The following is a 26,967-nucleotide window of genomic DNA, read 5'->3' on the forward strand; positions in this document are numbered from 1 at the left end:
CAGAGATGGGATGGACAGAGAAGGATCCGTCTGTGGGTTTTCAAACGAGAGACATCAGAACCGAGTCCCGAAAGCCAGAATGACGCAGTAAGGAGGAAGACTGACTCAGCAAGACTGACTCGCCTCATGCTTCCTACTACTCACGATGGAGGGAGAGAGGGAGAGGGGGGGAGAGAGGGAGAGAGAGGGAGAGGGGGAGAGAGAGGGAGAGGGGGAGAGAGAGGGAGAGAGAGGGAGAGAGAGGGGGGAGGGAGGGAGAGGGGGAGAGAGGGAGAGAGAGAGAGAGGGGGAGAGAGGGAGATGGGGAGAGAGGGAGAGAGAGAGAGAGGGGGAGAGAGGGAGATGGGGAGAGAGGGAGAGAGAGAGAGAGAGGGGGAGAGAGGGAGATGGGGAGAGAGGGAGATGGGGAGAGAGGGAGAGGGGGAGAGAGAGGGAGAGGGGGAGAGAGAGGGAGAGAGGGGGAGAGAGAGGGAGAGGGGGAGAGAGAGGGAGAGGGGGAGAGAGAGGGAGAGGGGGAGAGAGAGGGAGAGGGGGAGAAAGGGAGAGAGGGAAGTGGAGAGTGCTGGAGACAAGTGTGAAGTTTCCCCCTCGCCAGGTAACGTGGACCAGGTGCGAGGGCCCTTGGTCTCTGCACTGAATAACTCCTTACGCTACACTCCAGCAGCTGTGGATGTGTGTGTGTGTGTGTGTGTGTGTGTGTGTGTGTGTGTGTGTGTGTGTGTGTGTGTGCGTGCGTGCGTGCGTGCGTGCGTGCGTGTGGATGTGTGTGTGTGTGTGTGTGTGTGAATCAGCACTGCCTCAATCAGGTCATAGTGGTTACGCTTTCAACAAAGTATATCACTGCAACATCGACAAGCCCGTGATATTACACCATATTATTTTATGCACCCGAGTGGATACGCTTTATTGCTACAGAGATGCCCAGTGAGTTCTCGGACTTACCTTACCAAGGACAAAGGGACAGGATGAGAAACCTCCTTCATAACCCCAGTTAAGTGCGCTGGCCAGGCTGCCTCATGCCGTATATTTACAAAACCCCCAATATGCCTCTTGTCCCACAGCAGTAACTGATGCCGAAACAGTTCGCTGATGCGCAATCAAACGTGTCCCATAAACACAGACCAGCGTCTTCCCCACTGACTCCGCCCCCCCTGACCCGGTGGGCCCTGCCATGCAGCCGCTGTAGCAGACACATCCATCAAACCAGTGCACAAGTCAACGCAATAACTAAATCAGAATCAACAAAGACACGCTGGAAAGAACTCCATCACCGAAGGCATCACTGCCTTCCTGGGACATGCGAATAAATACACAAACAGGAGGCTAAGAAAAAGAACATGGCACTCAAAATGCGTTGATTTTTATTTTGTATTCATGCTTATACCGTCCATTTAAACATCCGTGCCGACAGCGAACGCCACAATGCGAGCTACAGCAGGGCAGTGTGGGCACACTGCGCATTTCCTTATTAAGGCATTTGTTAGGCACTTCCTCTGTGCACTACACGAGAACACGAGCCCGTCCCACAGCCCGCCTCTCCCGAGGCCCAGGTTCCTGTGGCACTTTCCTCATTAGGGCAGATTCTGATGGTTCTGGCTGCTCCCATCCCTCCCATCTCCGCTTTAATCAGCTCCTGCACTTTTCTGATGTACGTAATGACTTCCTGTTGGTTGTTTACATTTCGAATTGCTGACAACCGAAAAGAATGCAGGAAGTGGCATTTTTTTTCCACCCACCCCTTCCAAGGGTTGACTGGGTTCGTTCGGGACTCACCCTGCACCTCAGCGCTCCGTGGCCGGTCCAGGAGACGGCCTTGTTCTGCTCACCCTGAGGTAAACCAACAGTGAGAAGGTAAACCAACAGTGAGAAGCTGCCGCCATGTGGCTCGGGATTCCCCGCTCTACACACTAATCTGAAACATGTCGGATTAATCTGCACGAGCAGACCATTTTAAGTCTAAAGCGAAGCTCATAGATCAGGCTTAGTCTGGTCTCGCTATGTGAGGGCCACGTGATAAAAAGTGTATTTAAAGCAGCAGTCTCCTCTCATCGAGAGGCTGGTGTTGCGGCTCAAGCCCTCGCCTGGCTGTCTGCATCCCAGAAAGCCCACGGGGCGTGGAGACTCCCTGGAGTACCAGCTCTGTGGCCCAGCACTACTGGAGGAAGGCGGACCCCTCCACGGGCTGCCATACAGGGCGACTCGTATCGCCAGGGGGAATCACTCAAAACCTGGAGGGTTCAGAGAGGTTCCTCGCTGACAGCAGTGTGTGTGTGTGTGTGTGTGTGTGTGTGTGTGTGTGGCGTTTATATTTCCCTCCACAAAAACTGAGCCGTCAACAGACAGAAAGTTAATTTTACCAGATTAGAGGGAAAGCCCAGGGGATAAAAACAGCAATTTATGGTTCAGTAATGCAGTAAGTGCTTTCATACTTTTATCAAGCACAGAACAGCAGCAGACCCAAACAGCAGCTCTGGATAGATATCGATCAGAAAAACATTTCACATCTGTAGTGAAATAGACACCCCACCCTCCTCACTCATTCAAACGCACACACGCGCGCGCGCACGCACACACACACACACACACACACACACACACACACACACACACACACACACACACACACACACACACACACACACACACACACACACACACACACCTGTCTCTGAGAGACAGATTGTGATTTCATGCACAGTCACCTTCTGTGTTCATGTTTACCCTGAATATGTAGGCGTACAAGACACCCTCTCTGGCCGTGTATGCACTACAGCGGACCTGTTGCATTGTGGTCCTGTTGTCCTTCAACCCACCAGCCACTTTCAGTTTACTTTGTATTTGAATACTATTTAAACTTCAAAGATAAAAGAAGAGTACCACTGTCTCTACCATTTATGATGAATGAGCAAACAGAACCACCATGGAGCTCAAAGGTAGCTGCTTTATTTTACTACCCTGAGATAACACATCCCATATACCTACAGAGACCATACTTTAGTGTATTAACTTCCTGTCTGGTCATGATGCGCCCTCATGACTACACGGCAGTCACCAGGAGGAATTCAGAGCAGGTATCACTGGCATCATATGGACATTCAGCCAGACAAAGAGCATCTATGTGACTAAAAGAACACTTGGCCATAGAGATCGGTATTAGCACTGCAACAATGAGACCTAATTTATACCCAGGAAATCATTCCATAGACACCCAGATAAAGCCGGCACTGGGAGTTACTGGAACACACACACACACACACACACACACACACACACACACACACACACACACACACACACACACACACACACACACACACACACACACACACACACACACACACACACACACACACACACACACACGTCATCAGCATTCACCAGGAGTAGAAGAACCACCTCCACCCGCAACCACCTCCACCCGCAACCACCTCCACCCGCAACCACCTCCACCCTGTGATCTTCCCTGTTGTAGCGGCTCCATTAATTCCCCGGGTTTCGCTGTAGGCGCTTTTCTACTTTGAATTATTCAAATGTGCTGTTCACTAAAGCTGCTGCCCCACTGACACCACAAACAGAAACGAAGAGTTAAAACCACACGACTTCTTCTACGAGCAACTGCAAGGACACTCGAGCGAGCTCCAGACGGACGGAGCCATCCGATAGCTCCGTCACGGAGCTCCGAGATTCCCGTTCCACATGGTTTGCGGGTGAGAGCGTCGCTCCCCAGACGCTAGGAGTTCACTCACAAAAGTTCAGTTCAGCCAACCATCTCAGCTGTTTCCAGGAAGCGTGCTTCCAGACCAGAAGGCAATCTTATGAGCGAGAAGCCAGAGTCAAACGTAGGAAGGCCCGGCCATGAAGCATGACGGGAGGGAGCCGGGCGCCATGACGACGCCCCAACAGCACCGCCACAGTCCTATCGCGACGCCACCATGAGTGGCAGCACGCTCATCTGGTCTCTGGTGTAGCATTATAGTAAAGCCACGACAGACGCACCGTGGACAGAGGAGATACTGGGATTTCTGTAGATCCAGCACGGTCCAAGATCCCTCCTGAAAGCCCATCATGTTTTTGGAAGATTTGGGCTTTCGTGTCATTGAGGTGCTTATGCAAGGAGCCATGACACAATCCGAACATTCCAGGAAACAGACGCATCTCCTGCACGTCAGGATACGAGCTTGTTCACCTGCTCCTTCCATGGAACTGCAAAGAGAGATGAAAGCTTTTCGCTGAGCCTTTTAGAAACTAACTAATAAAAACAAAATCCCATAGGGCCTGCCAGGTGTTGCGTTTTTGGCCTGACACTGACCTGACAATTTACGTTGTACACCTGCCCATAGGAATGCTCAAAATTTAGGGTCAGAGTTCACCATGGATTTGCACTCTAGGACTGGAGCTGGGCTGACCTAAACACTGCTAGCATCAGTACCATGAGGACTAAATCAGCATATGAGAAGTCAGAGGTCATAACCTTTGGAATCACCCGTTACTTAATTTCTATGCATCCAAGAAAAGACAAGGCACTAAAAATCAACTCCACTCACTAAAGGGAAACAGACTAAACAGCTTAAACGGAAGTCATGAGCTACAGGCCGCCACAGCACAAACGCATTCAGACTACACCAGGTGATGATTCAAGATGATGTCACTTCAAAGGTCAAAGTCTGAGGTAGGATCAGCTGACCAGACTGGCTCTCTGACTCAATGGCCATCAAAGCCGACAGAACGGTTTACCAAGTGAGCACCCGTTCAGTGAAAGCAAACTTATAAAAACTTTACCGGCACCCAAACCAAGACCAAAGCCGTGCACCGATGGTGGTGGGTGTCGTAACACGGGCGTCTGACCTAGGACAACGTGTCTCGACTGAAACGACTTCCAGAGAAAACACTGAAACAATTGGAGGGCATTTTTCAGCTGGCTGCTCATTCAGTCACAGAGGAGGTTATGAGGAATGCCTCTCCCTATTGCGGAAACCCAACCCCACCTAAAGCAAAGGACCATGGGAGAAAGCCGCAGCCATATCTAATGTACAAATCAAACGGGGGTAGGGTGGGGGGCGAGATGTTATTTTTGACCCAGAGGAAACTTCGGCACAGGGCTCACTGCTGTCCTGAAATACCTACAGCTCTTGCCACGTTCCTCAGCCGTCCCGGTTTGCTCCACATGGCAGACTCACGCATGTGAGCTGGACTGTTGCCGGACTCTCAACCTGACCAAACTTGAGCTCCAGAACCCTCCAACAGTTCGGTGAGGTTCTTGTTTGAACCAGAACTTCACTACAGTTTAGTTCAGACTTACCAGTAGATATATACTGGTATACCATACTTTATCAGCCGAGAACACCTCACCACTTTCAAACCAGCCTATCACCACACATGCCATGTCTTATTATGGAGCGATGGCTAAAAATAAGATCTCTGCAGGAAATCAGGGTTACGGGGCCAGAGTCTCTGAAGCAAGAGACTGGAGGTAAATAAGCAATGTCTACCAATGGGCTGGTAATGTGGAAAGCCCTCTGTTTCTCTCTGTGAGAGAGAGAGAGCGAAAGAGAGAGAGAGAGAGGGAGGGGGGAGTCAGACAGACAGACTCAGACTCCAACCCTGTCTCCAGAATGACCTGAAACATTGTCTCTCACCAAGGGATACAGACTCATGAACGTCTCTTTGCAGACAGCAAGACATGTGGGGGACAGTGATCAGCTCTAAACCTGTCCACAACACGTGAAGAGAGTATAATGAGAATAAATAACCCTCACAGAGTCAAAATAGCTTCAGTCATGTGTAGATGAGGTTTTCACAGCTTGAAAGAGCTTACTGACAGCATATTCATTATTCACTAGTAATCCAACTACAACTAAAATTCCCTCTTTATTTAGATATTGTGAAAGTCTGTATATAATTGGAACAATAATTCAAAAGCAAGACGACGTCGATCTGTATACTAACCCTATTGAATCTTCACTAGAACTTGCAATCCATCAAACCATTTATCCTCAATGGGTTTAGTTACATGTGTTATCAAAAAAAGACCACAAGTTAAGGTAATAACTTACAACAAGCTAAATTAGTAGCAAAAAAACCCCTAAACATCACACCTAAATCAGCTCCAGATCAAACATCTTTCTAAGCGACCTCACCCCACCAGTATTACAGAACACTCTAAGCAGAAGTGTCCCAATTAGGCAACAGATGGACTCTCATTTGAATATGGTTAATTATTTGCAAAGTAGTTTAATCATTAAACGATCACAAGGCCAGCCAAAGCAAGTTACTCCTGCTCGCCAATCGTGCAGCCACCGGTATCGCAAACTCCCCGAAGATGACAGCAGTGTTCAACATGCGTCCGGCGCGGCACCCTGGATGGGAGCAGGGGTGCAGGGTGGGGGTGTCGGGGTGCAGGGTGGGGGGTGTCGGGGTGCAGGGTGGGGGGTGTCGGGGGGAGAAGGGGTGCAGGGTGGGGGGAGAAGGGGTGCAGGGTGGGGGGAGAAGGGGTGCAGGACTCCCCGTAAACACAACGAAGAATATAAGCGAGAGCTTAGGCCTCGGTTCCGAACCGATGCGCGCAGAGCAGACGGTTCACCCTCCAGTACGCGGGCGAACACACACCCGTATTCGCTCATACTTACAGTCCAAATGTTTCTTTTTGGGCCCCATGATCTCGTGCGTGGTCGCCTTGCACACCGTTTTGGACACGGCGGAACCGGTCACGCTGTGCTGCGCCGCAGTTATCCTGTCCGTTATGCTTTGTCCAGACATCTTCACGGTCAGGCGCAAACACCCGAGCACACAGTATTATCTGTTCAACCCAGCGGCGGTTCTGCCGTCCTCCGAGCCGTCCACCGTTCCGACACCGGACTAACGCTGCTGGAAAAAACAACGAACGGGGGGGGGAAAGTGGAAGAAAAAATCAGACGAATGAAACCTTGTGGGCTTGGTAGCTCCGCACGGCTACGAAACGCCGTGAATGAAGTTTGTTCTGTGTGTTTCACACGAGAGACGGTAATTGGGCGGTACCGGGGCTGGCTACATACCAAAGGGCTGGTCTTCAAAGCGCTCCTCTCACAACCTTTCTCTCAACCCTCCGCTGCGCGCCGTCCTGCCGACTAGCTCCCTCCCGTCTTTCTAACTTCCCTCCCGAGTGTCTGTCCTTTCCCTGCTCGCCTCCCCCTCGCTGGGTTTAAAAGGACTGGAGGCTCGTAGGAAAATGGCGGGTGTGTTTCCTCTTCTCACTGGAACCTCCCAAGGTTTGTGTGGATGCTGTGTGGTCCGCGCGATGGGACGCCATGTTGGCTCAAAACTTTTGTAAAGGACATACAGGCAACGTTCACCACGGCCCAGTCGATCCAATATGGCGTCTCGGCTCTCCCCGCTTGTACAGTTGCTTGGCACCGTTCACCAGTTCCGCTACTGAATAAGTCAGTGCATGTGACAGATATCTTTCTACCAAAAATAGGTTTTACAATATTATGTTATGTTGAACATTTTGCAGCCAGTGCAAAAATACTGGGGCATGCATAAGAGCAATCGGAAGATGATAATAAAAAGATCTTTTACTATGGAAGCGTGAATTGTACAATTGCGAATCGTTCAGATAAAATACAGTTGCAAACGTAAAGCCTATAAAGGATTTTAAACGACATGTTTTGCGATACGAAATAAATAATTAAAATATAATAAACAATTATTCCCCAACAAAGTAATGGAGAACTGAAGTATGAACCTCTCATAACAGGTGCAGGTTATAGACGATCAACAGGAATGGTTAAATGGTTAAGCTGCTAGAGATTCCTAGGGAATACGATCCTAGGGAATACGTGTTGTAGGAATATGTCAATTGTCATTTTCACACATTTAGGTTTAAATATATTTTCTCATGGTAAAATAAATTATAATACATTATTTTATTTGATATTGTTTTAAACGAAACTGATCTCTTACAAAACTGAAGGACTAAAACGCTGATATCATGAGTTTTGCATGAAGTTAATGTAACGCTTATGCATAATGACCGAAAAGGGAGACACCTGGTGGCCAAAGTACGCATCTACGCATTTCATACATTCACATGGGGTTTTGTGTGAAGGAAGATACAACTATACGAGCACCAGAGACGTGATATAAGAAACATCACTTAGGATGTGTGTGTGTGTGTGTGTGTGTGTGTGTGTGTGTGTGTGTGTGTGAGAGAGAGAGAGAGAGAGAGAGAGAGAGAGAGAGAGAGAGAGAGAGAGAGAGAGAGAGAGAGAGAGACTGATTGATTCAAGTGACTCGATGTATAAGACAATCTCTCAAGAATGCACCAATCTACCCTTAATCCTTTGAGCATATTTCCAGATATGAAGGAAACACTTGACTTAAGTAGCATTAAGCGTTGACTTAAGTAGCATTTATGAATGTAGCAGCAAATAACGATGGTCTGGGGCAAACTGTTAACATTTCTAAAAAACAGTATGCTTACATACTTACAGTTAATTCTGTAACGCTTACAGCTTAAATACCACTGCTGTCTTCATCATGACACTTGTGACAAACATACCGCATTATTTGTTCTATGTGTTCAACGCTTAAATATATATATTCCCTCGTTAGCTGTTTAAGATCTGTAAGCCATCTCATTATATTAATACATTCAGGATTATGCATATTAACTGGGGCAGCTAACCTTGCACTGTGCTTGGTACCATATTGTGTTTATATGCATTAATTGCTACTGATGTTCACACAGTATTGCTTTTAAAAATACCATCCATATATGCCCCAGTGTGTTGATTGGATTAAAAACATCGTAAAGCTTCGTTGAGCTCTGAGAAACGCGCTATACAAATGTAACTTCATTCATTCAAACCCTATCATATCATTTGCACTTTGTTATTTTATATCTCCAGTGCATTGCATGCTAGGAAGGAGGTTCAGAATGAGCGGAGATTAGAACAGGTGAAAATGAACTGTTTACCGGAACCTGATCAGAGGCTGAGCATTGGAAATTCTGCCCCGGGCCGAAAAGGAAGTGGACACAAGTGTGTGGATGTAAGAGAGATGCGTTACTGAAACACAATGCCAACACACTGTTTTGTTTCAGGAGGAAATAAGGCTGCATAAATGGGCCAGATAGAAGCACACGCGTCAGTGTGATTATGGAGGCAGACAGCGCATTAATAAGCGTCGCCACTAGGGGGCAATATGCTGCCACAACATCTCACAAAATTTATCAAACGGTGTCATTGTGAAGCACCATTCATATCTCTCAGTAGGACACCCTCTACCGCAAACCGAAGGTAAATAATCCACAAACAGTGGAAATTGGATAAAAGTATGACTGCAGAATATTAATGGAATGATTCAGTGTTCATGTTTAATTTTTAAACACAGCGTGATGAAAAGTCATCACTTCTGCAAAATTCATGAATAGCAGAGTGAATAATGTGAAGAAATCTTTGATTGATGAACACTCCCTCAGATTATATCCCCTAACTGCTTTAGAATTCACACAAAGTCTGCTACAGGGCTAGCCCTATACGCTATGTATTACAGAGTTAGTGTGTGTGTGTGTGTGTGTGTGTGTGTGTGTGTGTGTGTGTGTGTGTGTGTGTGTGTGTGTGTGTGTGTGTGTGTGTGTGTTACAGATATGGGCAGCCCCTGAGAAGGTGTATTCCTGTGCTCTGAATACATGTGGCTTGTGTTTCATATATAAACAATGCTTTCTGCCACCTGGGATCCATGTGCACTGTCCCTGTCTGCTCAGACTGAAGCCTCTCTCTCTCAGACACAGACAATGGGGCTCTCCTCAGTACAACATGCTCTCTCTTCCAGTGCACGAACTCTATCACAGATTCCAAGTTCCTGAGTCATCTAGATTTTATAATACATATGCACCAAGCAGAACTCAGAGCCTTCCTCCTAAATAATACTGGGTAGTCCTACTGAATCAGCCAACCCAAGCACCTGAATTTCACATGCTCAGTCCTGATTTTTAACTGTGTTAATTCTCTTGGGTATGATCTTGGGTATATGATCAAAACAGATGTTCAGCTGTTAATAGACATGAGCTCAGACGCATATCCTGCATAAAACAGCCTTCAGACAGATGGCCAAGCCAATCGTAGACGCTGTGCAACCACGAAAATAAGAATTAAGACAGCAAGGAAGATTCATAGTAGGTGTGGAAGCATAGCGTTAAATTCTCTTTTTAATTTTCAACATCCACATGTTTGAAAGGTCTTTTGGGCGTGGGCCTTGGCATTCTGGGTGTTGCCCACCTAAAAGCATGTTAGAACTAAAGGGAGAAGTCCAGATGCATATGACGGATTCCAAAAGTTCTATTCTGTTTCTCTGGTATTAGCAATGACAAAACGGTTGCAAAAAGGTTTTATTTAATTCTATAAGACCTAGTTTGCTACAATGTCTTACTCCAACTACTACTTATTATTATTTTTAAACTAGCAATAACCTAACAGACAACCAGCGATCCTGCAAACTGTTTCATTTGCCAACCTACTGGAAATAACATATATGATTTCTGGATACATGTTTCAAACAGTGATCAGTCAGTGAACACAGCCCAAGCAAAAAAAAATCCTAAATAAGTGATTGTTTGAACTGCTTTAAAAACCAATACAAATGTATTTGAATTAGCCTTTGTGTAATTTCACATGTATATTCAATAGTATATTTATAATAAACTAATATAAAAAAAAAGTCAGTTAGAACCATATATTTCCATGGTCATGATGTCATTGATCTTGTATGCTATCTAATCCCCTTGCACAGTTAAACACAACAGAGGTATGGTAAGAGTGCTTTACCATACCAAAATAACTATGATTTTTGCAAATTAGAATCTGAAACACACAAGCCAAGTTGCTCATTTAAGTGTGGGAGGGAGGGAATGTCTTGCTAAGGCACAATATTTCAGGCCTTTTAGAAGGGCTGAATCATTGCTTACAAGACCATGGATTTCTTGCTGGGATCTGGGCCATGAGGGAGTTGTAGTCACAGAGTGTCTCTGCTTCACCAGCCTTTTCTAAGTATGTGATAGACAAATGAGAGGCTGAAACAAGGAAGTAGGTGCTTTTGTGTCACTTTTAGATGGATTTATATGTATTATCCACCACTTTCCCTCTTCCACTTTCACTTAGTGCTCACTGCTGTGCTTAACCTACGATACGGGTGTGTTTAAAAAAAGTTAAATAAATACCCAATCAACAAAATGGAGACTGCATTAGCATACTTGATTTACTTAGCGAAATAGTTTATGAAATATGAGAGCTTGCACTGTTTATCTAAGTGGTCCCCTAGAACCTCCCCAAAGAGCCGCTGTGTTTTGTTGGTGGCTACAACAACCAGACTTTTGGGAGGAATCTTCTTCCAAGCCTTGTGTCACAGATCTGACACCTAGCCATGATGTTTCACCAAACTATGACTCACACAAAGATAATAATTACACATACCCTATTAAGAAAGACAGTAGGGTATCATCTGGTTGGAAAAAAGGTGGAGAGGTTCTACTGGTCAGGTGTGCAGTAAATGCAGAATCTGAGGAAGTCCACATAGTGCTTTTATCATAGTACCTGTCATGCCTGTTGTGCTTTTGTGGTGTGACACACACTACATGTATGGAAACTGTGACATGCATTGCCTGTAAGGAAACTGTGACTCACGGCATGTCTTGCTTTTTCTTCTTTTGTTGTATATTTTCTTTGGAAAGTTTAAAAAAAGTAATGATATGAAAAAACGAAGCCACGAAACAGTCTATTCCCCATTTGATAATTTAACAAAACAAAATTCGTTCCTTTGTGACAGTGCAGTTAGAGAAAATCACACACTTAAGAGTTCAGTAGAAAACAGCAAGAGGGACCATAATGATGTGGTTCAGCTCTGTGTGAAGTGAACTTCAACTGAATACACAATGAAGTCTTTGTACACCATGTCAGTTCTGCAGGATGCCCTGACTGGATCATTTAAATATTCATTATTTCCACAAAATCAGTATGGCTGGTGCTACTCTCAGTGAAGTAGACTTGATGGACTTCTTATTTAGAATAATTAAAATGAATGAGACTTTATTAAGCCAAAGTCAGGGATCCTGCGTGTCTTGAAAAGCATAATGATTAATGACTGTCTCAATGCATGTGGGTGGATCTTATATGTGGAATTTTTTTTTTCCAGATGTGAATCCAGGTGTGAAGGAGCTATCATTAGAAGAGTTTTCTCTAGAAGAATCCACTCTTCTTTGTTTTTAGCTAGCCAGCTCTGGAAAATTTGAAATGTGTCAACTAGCAACGTATCTGTACATACTGACTATAGTGACTCATTCTGTTGGATATGCCTTAAATATTTTTTATCCAAACATGTTTTAAATACACTTTATTTACGTTGTTAAGAATCTTGTTATGAGTTATTAAGAACAGGCTTTCTATGCATAAAAGCATCAATGATTCATTGATATATCTATTTTTTTCTAAAACCATACAAAAAGTTTCTCTAGTACTTAGAGGCCAGCATGTTCTGGTTTTCCCATTGTTGAATGTCTGGTCCAGCTCCCGCTGTAGAGGGTGTGAGTGCGGCCGGGTACAGTGCCTCCTCCTCAGAGCCCCGCCCCCTGACCTGTGCGGCGGATGTGATCCGCCTGCCTCTCCCCTGATCACACCAATGCACAGCACATCTATGGCCAGGCTTGTAGATAAAGACATATAGATCAATAAAAGTGGGAGAAATCAAAGAGTGACATTTGAGAGAGGAGAGTGCGCTGTGTGTGTGGCTGGGTGTAAAGGGTTGTGCCTGCGTTGACCGTAAAGCAACCTTGGGTTTATTGACAGGCGATATATAAATGTAACTTTCATTCATTCATTGATTTATTTGCAGGAGCTGCCTAAATGATGATGGCTATCTTACACATAGGACACTGCATGTCAGCAAAGCCCCTTTTCCTGGTCTCCATTCCAGGCGTGATCACACGATGAGGTCCATCACGATGAGGTACATCCTGACCAAAGGAAGCAGGGCCTGACATATTTGCCCTGTGACAGCTGGGAAGGATGGAAGATGTGAGGGGATGGAGACGTGAGGGTTTGGAGACGTGAGGGTTTGGAGACGTGAGGGTTTGGAGACGTGAGGGTTTGGAGACGTGAGGGTTTGGAGACGTGAGGATTTGGAGACGTTCCTATAATGGAAGTGAATTTTCAGTAAACTCTATGATGCAAAAACATGTGGATGATGTATGTGGATGTAAGGGCTGGAGATTGAGTCCAGGGTGGAGCTGGAGTCAAGGGTGGAGCTGCAGTTCAGGGAGTTTTCAGGGCCTCGGATCATGGCTGATGTATCTTCCAGGTGTTAGCAGCCAACTATCACTTCCTCTTTTCCTCCAATTATTTCATGCTTCCTTCATTAATGAATTCAGCATGTCGACCATTTACTCTTCAGCTGAGGTTAAACAGCTGAAACAAAGGACAACAATTATAGTTTTCAAGTCTATTTAAACAATGCACACAAACCTACTGCGACACTGAGTTCCTGTATACGTTCGGATGATGCAGGTCATGCAGGAGACCAGTGGGCCAGGGAGGTCAGGAGCAGACAGGCAGAGTCACCGTGGGCGGGACAGGAGATGTGCTGACTGAGGTGGGCATGGACAAAGACCCTAAAGTGGCCTCTGGTTCTGGGGCCTGGGCCGGCTCATGCTGGCACGCAGAAAGGCGGTCTCAGTCAGCGATCCAGGGCTGATGAAAAGATAATTCCCCCTGCGTAGACCCCATGTGGTGCAGGGGGCCTGCTTGCAAACGCCGACACAGGGAGATCAAGCAGAAAGGATATGAGTGGGAAACTTCAAAAACCCGCTCATGTTTCCGGCCTTGTGAAAGGATTTGTATAACACATTCACTTTTTGATCGACTTTCCCATGTTTCTCCTCTTGACGGCTCTTTTATTGTTGACGCGTCTGAATAATGAGACCGTTATGCCTTAATTTTTTTTTTCCGTGGTGCAAAAGCCACAGCGGGACTTGTTTAGCGGTGCTGCTGGCCCAGGTGAGCCCAGGTGAGCCCAGTCAGTCTCATGCCGCAGGTCGGAGTGCAGGGAGCAGCGCTGACGCCTCGGCTGCCAGGGAAACGGGTGAGTCCTTCGGCCCGGGCCCCCAGACTGGGTCACCAGCACACAGGCTGATGGGCTCCAGCACAAGGGCTTAAACTCATTTGTCATTCGGTTATTTCAAAACCTCATAAAGGTTTCCACATGCTAACAAAAATTGCAGCGATGAAAGAAATTACATTTATCATCATGCTAACCGGATTCTACAACCTTTCATGTAATGAAGTTGCTGAGTTGATGTTATGAAGGCTGAACATGTGTTGAAAATTCAGCGGTTATCCCAGACTTTTGTCTCATGTTGGATTTTTCTCATGTTGTTTTGACAAATTTTTTTTTACAATTTGCTCATTCACAAAATCTAGAAAAGCATTTTGATACAATGAGAGCTAATTAAATACCCTTTGAGAGCAAGAAAAAAAATCTATCATTGTATTTTAATATTTGTTGAGTGAAAAGGAATCACTAACAAATTGATTTTCCCAGGTGCTGACATGGATCGTGTGTGTCTGATTATTTTGCTGTTATATAAATTATTGATAGTTAAAGCACAGTTTAATGGATACAACTGTGATGCCAACTTTCACAGCCGTTTTCCTGGTGAGTTTATAAGGTGCTTCCCAGCCTGTTACACTTCATAACTCTTAATGTCTGTTACAGATTTTTGTACTAAATATATAATAACAAAAAAGTTGAACCACTGAACCTGCACGTTCTTTCTGCAGCTGAGCGTGACGTCAGCGTGTACTGTGGAGTGCAGACCATCACGCTGAAGATCAACTTCTGTCCGGTGCTATTTTCCGGCTACACCGACACTGATCTAGCCCTGAACGGGCGTCACGGCGATGCCCACTGCAGAGGGTTCATTAACAACAACACCTTCCCTACAGTTGTACTGTTCAGCATCAGTCTCAGCTCACTGGAGGCCTGTGGAAACTCAATTATGGTAGGACACTTGTTTGGGATCTAAAAGACCTCACTACATTCACTGGGGCTGGTGCGCACTGGAAGAGACTACTGACCTACAAACAGCAGGCCTGTTCAAGCTCAGCACTGAGACCATGTTAATCAGGCTGAGTGTGGGGACAAATGTACATATGGGAACACACTGGTTTTACCTGGTGATGTAAGATGAGAGGATTGGCAGAAATGTCACCTATGGCTTGCACAACTCTGATCACAGAACAGTTTGGAGGTTTTCCTGCTCTGACACACTATCAAAACCTGGCTGGTAATGAACGGATGAGCTTGAGCAGGGAAACTCGGACAGCGCAAAAGTGGAGGTGCTGATTCGTGGGTTATGACTCAGACTGCAGGCTGTAAGGCTGAAAGGTTGTAAGGCTGTAAGCCTGTTAGGCAGTAAGGCTATAAGCCTGTAAGGCTCAAAGGCTGTAAGGCTATAAGGCTGTAAGGCTGCTATTCTATTTGTTTTTCATGTTCGTGTTTTGTGTTTCAAGCTTTTTTTTTTTTTGCTAAGAAGAATGTTGTATGTAGTTCAGGCAAATGACCATGTATGTATTGGATATATGTATATGGATATGTTATGAGATGTATATGGATTTATGTCACCCAACTAACACTGTACAAGTCACGTAATGCACAGATGGAGTTCAAGACTGAATGCATGTGGAACTAGTAAAGTGTGAGATGTGGAGATTGAGACCTTTGCTCCGTAATGTGAACTTTTGTGTCAGTTCAGTGATCACAGTGACTCTGGGCTGACATAGGCATACATACCTAGAGATTAGTCCTAGAGAGTAGACGTAGAGTTTAAACCTAGAGATTAGACCTAGAGATTAGACCTAGAGATTAGTGCTCTTTTGGTACATTAGCTCAAGTATGATGGGCAGGTGATATCTTTAGGGACAGAGGAAGCCAGGAAGAGCTGTTAATATGTGTGTGCGTGTGTCCAGGTGTCCACGGCTCATGGACCCAATGCATATGGGAACCTCTCATTGGTCCAGATTGGGAGTATTTCAGGGTATATTGACACACCTGACCCTCCCACGGTCATCAGCTACCTGCCCGGACTGCTCTATAAATTCAGCTGTAGTTACCCACTGGAGTACCTAGTGAACAACACCCAGCTAGCATCGTGAGTACCTCACACACGTCTGCTATGTTGTGCTTGTGCTGTGACCTGGGTATTGGAATGTCATGGCAAACCTACATGTTTTAAAATGTTCTCTTATATGATATATAAGATGATATGCATATGTAAGAGAACATATTAACACATCTCTCTCTCTCTCTCTCTCTCTCTCGATATATACAAATCAATAAGGTATTATCTAATCTAATCTGCATACCTTGTCAATATCGAATGAAACTATTAAATGTGTATATATTAATAAACAAACAGTGAGAGTGAGTGACATTGCGGGGAGTGAATGAGACAGCCGTAGTAACAGGATTAGAGCCACCAGCCCTGTAAAAAATCTAATCAATTTCTACAGCAGTTTTGTCAGTAGCAGTAACAGGATCCAATTAGACATCACAATGCTCCAATTACAGCATGTTAATGAATATCGTTAAAAGCAAAATCTTGGTGATATCAATGTTTGAGCACGGATTTAATATTTTAACAAATGAAACATTTAAAGACATTGAATGCAGACAGAAGAACTAAAGGCATGGTTCATTCTGAGAATTTCACAGAGTAAATAAGCAGAAATGTTATACTAGTTTCTCTTTTGGCCTTTAATGTGGTCATAAAATAAGCATATTAGGCAGCTGCTTTGCTTCTTGTAGGTCTGCTGCAGCCATTTCAGTAAAGGACAGTAACGGGACGTTTGTGAGCACGCTCAACTTACTGCTCTACAACGTGAGTATCTCCCTCCATTCACTGCTGGGTTTTAGCTGCACTCTATAGAAACCTGATTTTGGTGTTCCATTGATTTGTGACCTGATTTGATCGGACGCTGTGCGGTTTCTTCAAGCTGTCAATGTAGAATATCTGCATGATGGTCTCTGGTATTGATCATGGCAGTGCCTCCTCACACAAGTCCTTAGTGCAGAAAAGAAATCAATGGGGTGTTATGTATGTGTTTACAGTCGGGTGTTGGAGGTATTATGTGCCAGTGAAGTGTGTGTGGGTCTAGTTGGTCCTGGATGATGATCAGTACGCTGTTTCTGTTCTGCAGGACTCCACATACGCACCTCTCCTGGCCATCCCCATGACGGGCCTCACTCTGAAGACACGCGTGTTTGCTGCCGTGAAGGCCACCAACCTGGACAGAAGGTGATGTAAATTATATATATACAACAGAAAACACCCCCCTGGAAAGAGTGGTGCAAGATAGAATTTATTTACGTGAAGTCAAACCATGGTGAAGACAACTACGGTGAAGACAGATACATCTCAACAAAAACATTAAAAGTCCGACAATGCAGGGCAAAACACAAGGGTTTAAATACACACATTCATAAAGCAGGAACAAGAGAAGAAGGCAGGCTAACAAGGAGGCAGGGTAACCATGACAACATCAACACCACAACGACATGTATACAGTGGCATGTACCTGGGGGGGGGGTGTATGTGCTGTATCATTCCAATAATATTATATTGAAAAATAATATGATATATAATATGATATTCAGTTCATTAAGCTTTATTGGTATGACCACATTCAATTACTGTATTGCCAAGGCAGTATACCAGTAAAGCAACATGAATGTAGCTTATCTTTGCAATTAAGGAAATTAAGATTTCTGTGTTGTAATAATTTAACTTGAAAAAACAAACCATCAACATGCTGTGTTTTCTAACCTGGGTTCAAGAAAACAATCTCATATTCATTCAACAACATGGTGGTAATGTTTTAGTATGCTTTAATGCTCTCCACCTGGGCTTCAAATCCACCTGGGCTTCACGTCGGCAATCTTATCGTTAAAAAAGATTTGGTTGAGGTGATCACCTAATTTGTGCTTCATTAAGCATAACAGAATGAGGTGTGCCTGTGGTAGGACTCAACACTCAGCAGAACGGCACGGCAAGCAGAGATGATAGTTTAGAATAGGGCTCGTTTTAACATGCAATACTGAACATGTCTTAAGAAAATAAAACCTGCTGGAAGGTATTTAACAGTGAGTTGAGGTGTTTCTCTCTCTCTCTCTCTTTCTCTCTCTCTCCTTCATTCTCACTCTAGTGACCTCGTTAAATCTCTTTGCTTGTCTCGTCTTCCTGGGCTAGATCACTTTTCTCTCTTACTTTCTAGCAATCTGATACCATCCCTCTCTTTTTGCTAAGCCCTCTCTATGTTTTCATTCTGCTCATCTCCCTATTCTGCATTCATCCTGTGCCGCTCACCCTCCGCTTGTTCAGGGTGGGTAAAACGAGAGGCACAAAATGTTCTGGTGAGACGTATGCGTGTTTTTAGATGTGCAGCAGGTAACGTGTGGGTCTGTCTTCAAATCAACCTTTCACCCTTATCGCATTCCACATTTATGCACTAAAGATCACAATAGTGCAACCTGACTCAGTGCTGGAAAGGGCAAGGCACCATTACACAACACCGGAGAGTAACGGCCAACAGGCCACGGTGCGAAAGGACCACACACGAGACCTGAGATTTGTACGAGGGACACAAACCTTGTGCATGTTTATGTCTGAGTTTTAGTGTCTCTGATCCATGTCTGCTGTGCCCAATAGGTGGAACGTGTGGATGGATTACTGCTACACCACGCCCTCTGGAAACCCCAACGACCTCCTTCGTTATGACCTTTTTGTGGGGTAATTCTGTGTTCTGTAATGTCTCATGAACAGCAGTGCGTGTGTGTGTGTGTGTGTGTGTGTGTGTGTGTGTGTGTGTGTGTGTGTGCGTGCGTGTGCGTGCGTGTGCGTGCGTGCGTGCGTGCGTGCGTGTGTGTGTGTGTGTGTGTGTGTGTGTGTGTGCGTGTGTGTGTGTGCGTGTGTGTGTGTGTGTAAGCCGCAGCTGACCCTATTGTGCCTCTGGATCAGATGCGACAAGGACCCCCAGACGACGGTGTTTGAGAACGGCAAGAGTCAGATGGGACGCTTCTCTTTCGAAGTGTTTCGCTTCGTGAAGCACAAGAACCAGAAGATGTCCACCGTGTTCCTTCACTGCGTGACTAAGCTCTGCCCTGCTGACGACTGCCCCCTGCTCGTACCAGTACGATCGCACCATCAACTGCGTATTAAAGACTAATGCCATGCTGCAGAAATTCTTAAATATAAGAATAAGAATTCTAAGTATGACAGTATAAGTTCAACTGTAAAGTCTAATTAATAGTGTAACGTCCGATTGGAGGAGTACGTAGAAGATTGGCGAACACCTTCTTCTCAAACAGATCTGTGGAAAGCAGAAGAGACGGAATGTGCTGGAGACTGCAGACTCTCACGCGACGTCTGGGAATGCTGTTATGACTGCTGGTCCAATCATCACCAGGAGTGGTAAGAAACCCCCGCTCCCTCATACACACCCATTCATCCTGAGATTTGTCACGCGACCAAGTCTGTCCAAACAGCTTATTCAATCTGCAATGTACTGCATATATAGGAAAGGCATCTAGGACAAATGATGGGGATGCTGGTAATGTTCGTGGGCCTGTAGGGTCGCGTGGGGATTTTCTGTCATCCCACTTAAATGGTCCTGTCATTCCCCTCTACAGATGAAACTTCAGCCAATAACTCTGAGCTGGGTAAGCGCTCTTCCTCTGTTTTTCTAATGCAAAGCCTTAGCCGTAACTCTCAGAGTTTTGCACTTCCTGATGTAGGATGGGCAAAGCTCTACCTGCTCTCTGGATAGACGAGGGATTGGATGGATGGATTTGGATAGATGAGGGATTGAGCCTGAAAACTGAGGCAGTGTAGAGGAGTGTGCAGGAAATTAATAATAATAGACATAAGCAGCATGCTGAAGTAATGGAGTTTGACCCCTGTGTCATGGTTCCAGTCTGTCTCATGCTGTGCATGTGTGTGTTTTGTGCATCTCAGCTCAACTACACAGCGCTCCGTTCAGCATGAACGCAGTAACGAGCGCTCTCATTTCGGGCATCGTCATCCTCGCTGTGATGAGTATGTGCTTCTTCATCTTCTCACTCACACTTCTGAAGGGGAGATGGCCTTCTCCAGGTCCACTGTCAGGGGCCCACAACCCTGTTTTCAGCTAAACACACACACACACACACACACACACACACACACACACACACACACACACACACACACACACACACACACACACACACACACACACACACACACACACACACACACACACACAGCTTACAGGTATGCATGTTGAAATTTTACCTTTAAACATCATTGCCATAAACCAGTTAATAACATTAAAGTCTCAAAGTGAAATTTGTCATAATTCCTGTTTACTTTTGAATACAGTTCATGAATTTCAGCTTGCTGGGCTCTTGTAAACAAACCTACAATCACCACAGATGCACTGACTGCATAGCAAGGATGATAGAGGTATTGTGACCATTCATAGGAGCACTGTTGAGGGCATAGGTAACTCAAACACCTACATCCTTTACTGTTGGGGGTATGGATAACTCAAACACCTACATCCTTCACTGTTGGGGGGATAGGTACCTCATACACCTACATCCTTCACTGTTGGGGGGATAGGTAACTCAAACACCTACATCCTTCACTGTTGGGGGTATAGATAACTCAAACACCTACATCCTTCACTGTTGAGGGTACAGATAACTCATACACCTACATCCTTCACTGTTGAGGGGATAGGTAACTCAAACACCTACATCCTTCACTGTTGAGGGTATAGATAACTCATACACCTACATCCTTCACTGTTGAGGGGATAGGTAATTCATACACCTGCATCCTTCACTGTTGAGGGTATAGATAACTCATACACCTACATCCTTCACTGTTGAGGGGATAGGTAACTCAAACACCTACATCCTTCACTGTTGAGGGGTATAGATAACTCAAACACCTACATCCTTCACTGTTGAGGGTATAGGTAATTCATACACCTGCATCCTTCACTGCTGGGGTATAGGTATATAATACACCTGCATCCTTATCTGTTGGGGGGATAGGTAACTCATATACCTACATCCTTCACTGTTGGGGCTAGAGGTAACTCATACACCTACATCCTTCACTGTAGAGGTGATAGGTAACTCATACACCTACATCCTTCACTGTTGGGGTGATTGGTAACTCATACACCTGCATCCTTCACTGTTGGGGTGATTGGTAACTCATACACCTACATCCTTCACTGTTGGGGTGATTGGTAACTCATACACCTGCATCCTTGAGTCACGTTGCATCTGCTTTCCACTTGAAAACACTACAAGTCTCAGCTGCACCTCGTTCTTCTTCATGAGAGAGTCAGACCACACCTGCCACACCTGCCACACCTGCCACACCTGCCTCACCTGCCACACCTGCCTCACCTGCCTCACCTGCCACACCTGCCTCACCTGCCTCACCTGCCACACCTGCCACACCTGCCTCACCTGCCACACCTGCCACACCTGCCTCCCCTGCCACACCTGCCACACCTGCCACACCTGCCTCACCTGCCTCACCTGCCACACCTGCCTCACCTGCCACACCTGCCACACCTGCCACACCTGCCTCACCTGCCACACCTGCCTCACCTCCTCACCTGTACCATCTGCATCTACCCACAAAACCCATCTACACTTTTGTATAACACATTTTGAAATAGATATTAACTTTGATTAATACTTATTTCTGTTGTATTTAAAATGTGATTTGTATCAGCCAGTAATCAGGCTAAGGTTCTGTTTTATATGTGAATTTACTTATTGGTGTGAACCCAGTGTGAATCTTAACTTTCAGTCAATACCTCAGTCTCCTAACTGGCTGTTGCAGGGCTTAGGACCTCATTTAAATGACATTAAATGTACACAGGTATCTTCAAAATGACTATAACATCATACTGTGCCCCTATAATTAGATGGAAATAAGTCAGGGTGGTGACATGATGGGGGTCACACACTCAGAGTCAGAATAGACTCACTATGTAATGTTATTTTCATTAGTGATACTGCTACAATATTTTTAGGTTAGCTGGATTTCAATTATTTATTAGTGCTCCTTATTTCTTTGCATTTCTGTTAGTACCCAGCATTTTACATTTTATTATTCCTTATTATTTTAATAAAAAAAAAAGAAATGTTATGTTCATATATATCATGTTATCACCCACCATCCAACAATGTATTGTCCTCTTACCCAACATGCACTGTTGTTTCATTTTACAATAAATTAATTTGGTTTGTTTGATTTGATTTTTTAACATATGATTTTTCATAAAATGAAGCATGTCTCCACTTTATAATATTGTAAAGGACAGAGAAGCCAGACAATTAAGGCTATTTGGAATAAAAGCAGATGCTAATGAATTAATATTACCATAGATATACATTTCATGCATGAATAATGGTTGATGTAACACCTAGTCAGAATTACTAAGTGAATTTGTAATAGCATTTGCAGGTTTTATTTTATATAACATCTTTCCCACACTCAAAGCTGTTTTACCAGTCAAGCAAAGAACATGAGGAGGAATGTTAGACACTTATGATGTTTATTTGTGTGCATTGAGTTATTTTGAAGGGCAGATAGACAGCACAGGGGTGGATGAGGGAGGGGCAGATAGACAGCACAAGGGTGGATGAGGGAGGGGCAGATAGACAGCACAAGGGTGGATGAGGGAGGGGCAGATAGACAGCACAAGGGTGGATGAGGGAGGGGCAGATAGACAGCACAAGGGTGGATGAGGGAGGGGCAGATAGACAGCACAAGGGTGGATGAGGGAGGGGCAGATAGACAGCACAAGGGTGGATGAGGTGAACAGAACAGGTGAACAGAACCAACTCTGGGCAGTCACTAGTGTAGACATAACACCATAGAAAGGAATTCAAGCACCATGTAGTCCGCTGGCACTACAGTTCACAGAAATGTGTTGACTGGCTGCAACTTTATGACGTTCTATTCTCTCATGTGTGTGCTGTCCCATGAAACACTACAGTTCAGCACAGCAGGTATGCAGATAGCCAAGGCTCAGAAATTCAGCATGATTTGTCTTTGAAGGTTATCAGCAGTTCAGCTCGACCTTACAATGTCATCTCACACACATCGCACAGCGCCGGGGCACAGAATCACAGGTTCTTATCTGCACCAGAGTCAGAGAGAGAAGGAGAGACAGACAGAGACAGAGAGGTAGAGAGAGGGGGGGAGGGAGAGAGAGGGGGAGAAGGAGATAGAGAGACTACCGTAATTCTAAATCAGTTCTTATTAGTTTATTTCGGTATTTTCTATTCCCTGCTGAACTAGTTACTGATTTAGATGTTAGTTGTTCCTGTTGTTTCCTCACTATATGTCCCCCAGAGAGAGCTGGTATGACCATGCACAGTGTGTTCCTCACCTGCAGACCCCCGTGGCCTAAAAAACAGCTCATCCCCGAGGCTCTGTTTCACCCACTCTCCTGTCTCTAATGCTCCTTCCTGCAGAGCAGGTTCAACTTTACAGTGAGAAACGTATCCATGTTTTCTTTGCTTCATACCTGACAGCATCAATGCTGAGCAGGTGCATCAACATCATACTGGGCTTTAAAAGATAAAGAACTATTTTATTCTGGAGCGGCAACTAGAGAGAACTCGAGGTGCTCAGCTGTGAACATATGAACCTAGCGATGGTTTTGGCAATGTCATTAAAATGGCATTACATTTGTTAAGATAAATGCAAAGAGCTTGTGTGGATTTCTGAATGAATGAATTTTGAGGAGTGAAGGTGTGCAGTCTTTATAAGCTAGTTTGGACTGAGAAGGTGAGTAAACGGCTAAAAACAAAACCAAAGCCTTAAGCGGTTAGAGAAAGCAGAGCCAGAACTCCCACTGGTGTCAGGAGCCAAGCCCAAGAACCTCTTCATTAGGCATTTGGGCCAGCTTGCCCCAGAAACTTTGATGGCAATGGAGTAATCCAAATAATTTCTTGACAACATGAATAGCCCTAAAAATAACATTTTCCTTTACAAAAGCTATATTTAAGGGTTGGTAAATTGAATTAATACTAGATTTATATTCAGGGACAATTCAGGGACATACAGGAAAATCACAAATGGCTCTGGAGTTAGATGTTGAAAATAATTAGTCGCAAATTACAAGATTTTATTAAGGTTTATTAATGTTTTTACTTCAGGTTTATTAATTTAAGTAGATCTGAGGGGTCTTTTTCCTTACACTTGTCACCTTAGGTTTGCACAGTAGAGGTCTACACTTTGTTCACTTAAAGTTGTTTTGAGGCAATATCTATTGTTAAAAGCTCTACATGAATACATTTTAACTGAAATGAATTGATATACTAAACGAGGGTCCTGAACTTAGACCAAGGGTTCAGTTTCAGCACCCTGGACAGCAACACATGGTTCTGGAGAGCCCTGGGTTTCTGTATCCATGGCACACACAGCAGCCTGATTTTCCTGTCCTTAGCATTGTTTCAGCTAGTCATAGAAAACGTGCCTTGAGGACATGGACGCAGAACAGGATGTCTATATCTGCCGTTCAGGGAGTGAACTCTGCGGCACATCTGGAATAAGAAGCTGTGTAAGGAAAGAAACCTTCTAGTGACTCTCTAATGATTCACATGAAGACCATACCCATCAGATAACACAATAGTTTCTTGCTAGTCATGTGACAGTGAGCTATTCTACCTCTGAACCCTGTATTGGGACAACAGGACAAAGGTCGTCTATTGAAAGCTTTGATTCCATTCAAGTCAAAGAATTTGGTGCTGCCAGTCAGTCCCGTCAGCAGATCCAAGGTGGATACAAAACAGACCTTTCGGAATAACATCATCTATTTTGAGCAGCTGGTAATAGGCTGAAAATGTGTCAACCTTGTTATTGCAAACAATTATCATGAGCCAACGAGCCCCAACAGCTGAGGGCAAGTGACAGTTTGAATGATGAGTCTTATTGTGCCAATCCGAGCAGAGCAGAGGCAAATTGGGTATCGGTCAAGTTGTGGAGGTCCACTTGTTCACCACAAACCAGCTGATCAGAAACATGTGCTATGTGTGTTCCCAGTCCTGCTATCAGATAGCCACAGTGGTGCACACCACTCGATCATCCAAGTAGATGTGTTGTCGGAGGTCCATGCCAATCTGGAGATGAAACATAAATCATAAATCATAAGCCTTAGGTTGAGAGTGATGAGTTCTAGTCATACCATGTGACGATTTAGCTCGGGGATAAAGAGAATATGAGAGAGACAGCTGAGAGTTAGTGTGTCTTTATTTACACTCACCGTCTGGCTTGGCTGTTGTCCCTGGCATGCCAGATACATGAGTTGCTGTGGCTCTTACGGCTGATGAGGAACCAGCTGGGGTTGCTTTCCTCCTAGGGGCCATTAGTGTCCAGTTGTCATAATTAGACTTCCTTTAGTCAGATACAAATGAGCTACAAATGCCAAAATACTGACAAATGTAAAATGTCTATAAATGGAGTGATGAATGCTTGATTTTAAACATCTCTCTTAAGGGCAAAAAGCTGTAATTAGGATTATTGTGTTATTGTAACTACACTGTAATCTTAATCCCTGGGAAGCTGGAATTAGAATCACTATGTTATTGTAACTACACTGTAATTTTAATCCCTTTGGGAAGCTGTCCTGGTGCTGGGCCTCAGAGCTGGGGGTTGTCAGGAGTGTTAAAAAAGGTGGTGTGTGGTGTGTCATGTGTGGCCAATTGCCCTGGGGGGGGGGGCTGTGCCTCTCTCCTAACGAGCTGCTATTTTGATCTTGAAGTCATATTCCACCACCCAAAGCAGAGTAGGGCATGCAGTCGGCCCTGTGTTTGTCTTAGGCAGGGCTCCCAGTCTGCAGCTGACTTCATGCTGGAATAGTCATGCAGATGCACATCTGGATGTGTTCATCAAGGGGCTGAAAACGGGACTGAAATGTGATACTGGGCAGAACTAACCTCATCGTCAACTTAGCTGTCACGTATGATCGCCTCCTGGGGAACAAACATTGATCCCTTAAGAGCTGCCTAGTCCAGTGAGACGAGAGGCGGATCCTGCTGAATCCATAGAGCTTGGCAATGCTAACTGGGCTGACAGCAAGAGAATAAAGGTGCTCCCTCTGCTAGCCCAGATTTCAGTCTACCTTTATCAGTGATTAACAAGGGTTGCTCATTTGTAGTTCAAGCCTTGGTGAATTCAGGAGTGGTGAGCATCGTCATGGGTCAAAGCTTCACCTAGAAACTTGCCATGCAACCTCTGCCCCTGCCAATGTCACTAAAGGTCCAAACACTGGATGGTGGTCCTGTGGGCATAGGCCACATAACCCACTATACTCCCTACATATAACAACACACCAGATCCCTTCATACAGAAAACATTTTTTATATATCATTCCCCAACTCACTCGATCTCACCCCAGGGGTGTCAAACTCATTTTCACCGTGGGCCACATCAGCATAATCGTTGCTCACAGAGGGCCATATGTAACTTATAAATGTAACTACTCCGAGGCCTTGAGATTATTGTGACTTAAATCCCATCTCCCCTGATAGGTGCTTCATGTGTTCAGTAATGAAGTCCATAGGGAGATGATGATTGAGATCTATGCACCAACATGTGCTCGATGTACGTCAGCTCCTGCTCCTGCAGACTGGACACGTGTAGGTTTCACCTTCACGAGGTGAACGTCCTTGGTCATGTCAAGCAGGCCTGGGTACAAATGCAGCCATGAAAGGTGGATGAGAAAGGTGGTGACTCATGGACCCAAACCCTAGACAGCTGATCTCCCAGTCTTGGAGAGGAACACCATTATTCTTTTCTAAGATGATTCACTAGTGCCTCTCCCTGCTCTCCCCACTGCAACAGAAACCCTCTGCTCGTCCTGA

The 26,967-nt window shown here is 45.0% G+C and overlaps 1 protein-coding gene and 1 long non-coding RNA gene across 3 annotated transcripts; one reads left to right on the forward strand and one right to left on the reverse strand.

Moving 5' to 3' along the window:
* Positions 1-3,415: 3,415 nt before the first annotated feature.
* LOC143525748 (uncharacterized) lies at positions 3,416-7,351 on the reverse strand. The gene is made up of 3 exons (XR_013133721.1): positions 7,032-7,351; positions 6,627-6,864; positions 3,416-4,203 (listed from the first exon to the last, which is right to left on the reverse strand). It is a non-coding gene; the product is annotated as an uncharacterized LOC143525748 (long non-coding RNA).
* Positions 7,352-14,573: 7,222 nt separating this feature from the next.
* On the forward strand, positions 14,574-20,211 carry zpld1a (zona pellucida-like domain containing 1a). Of its 2 annotated transcripts, XM_077018320.1 has the most exons (10): positions 14,574-14,679; positions 14,805-15,025; positions 15,993-16,174; positions 16,831-16,903; positions 17,223-17,320; positions 18,731-18,811; positions 19,040-19,211; positions 19,390-19,492; positions 19,711-19,740; positions 20,036-20,211. In XM_077018320.1, exons 1-10 carry the CDS (start codon positions 14,574-14,576, stop codon positions 20,209-20,211), a joined length of 1,242 nt encoding a protein of 413 aa, XP_076874435.1. The 2 variants fall into 2 exon arrangements, with proteins under 2 accessions (XP_076874435.1, XP_076874436.1); XM_077018321.1 differs by lacking the exon at positions 18,731-18,811.
* The last annotated feature ends 6,756 nt before the right edge of the window (positions 20,212-26,967 follow it).

This window comes from Brachyhypopomus gauderio, chromosome 10 (assembly GCF_052324685.1).
Source record: "Brachyhypopomus gauderio isolate BG-103 chromosome 10, BGAUD_0.2, whole genome shotgun sequence".
Lineage (NCBI taxonomy): Eukaryota > Metazoa > Chordata > Actinopteri > Gymnotiformes > Hypopomidae > Brachyhypopomus > Brachyhypopomus gauderio.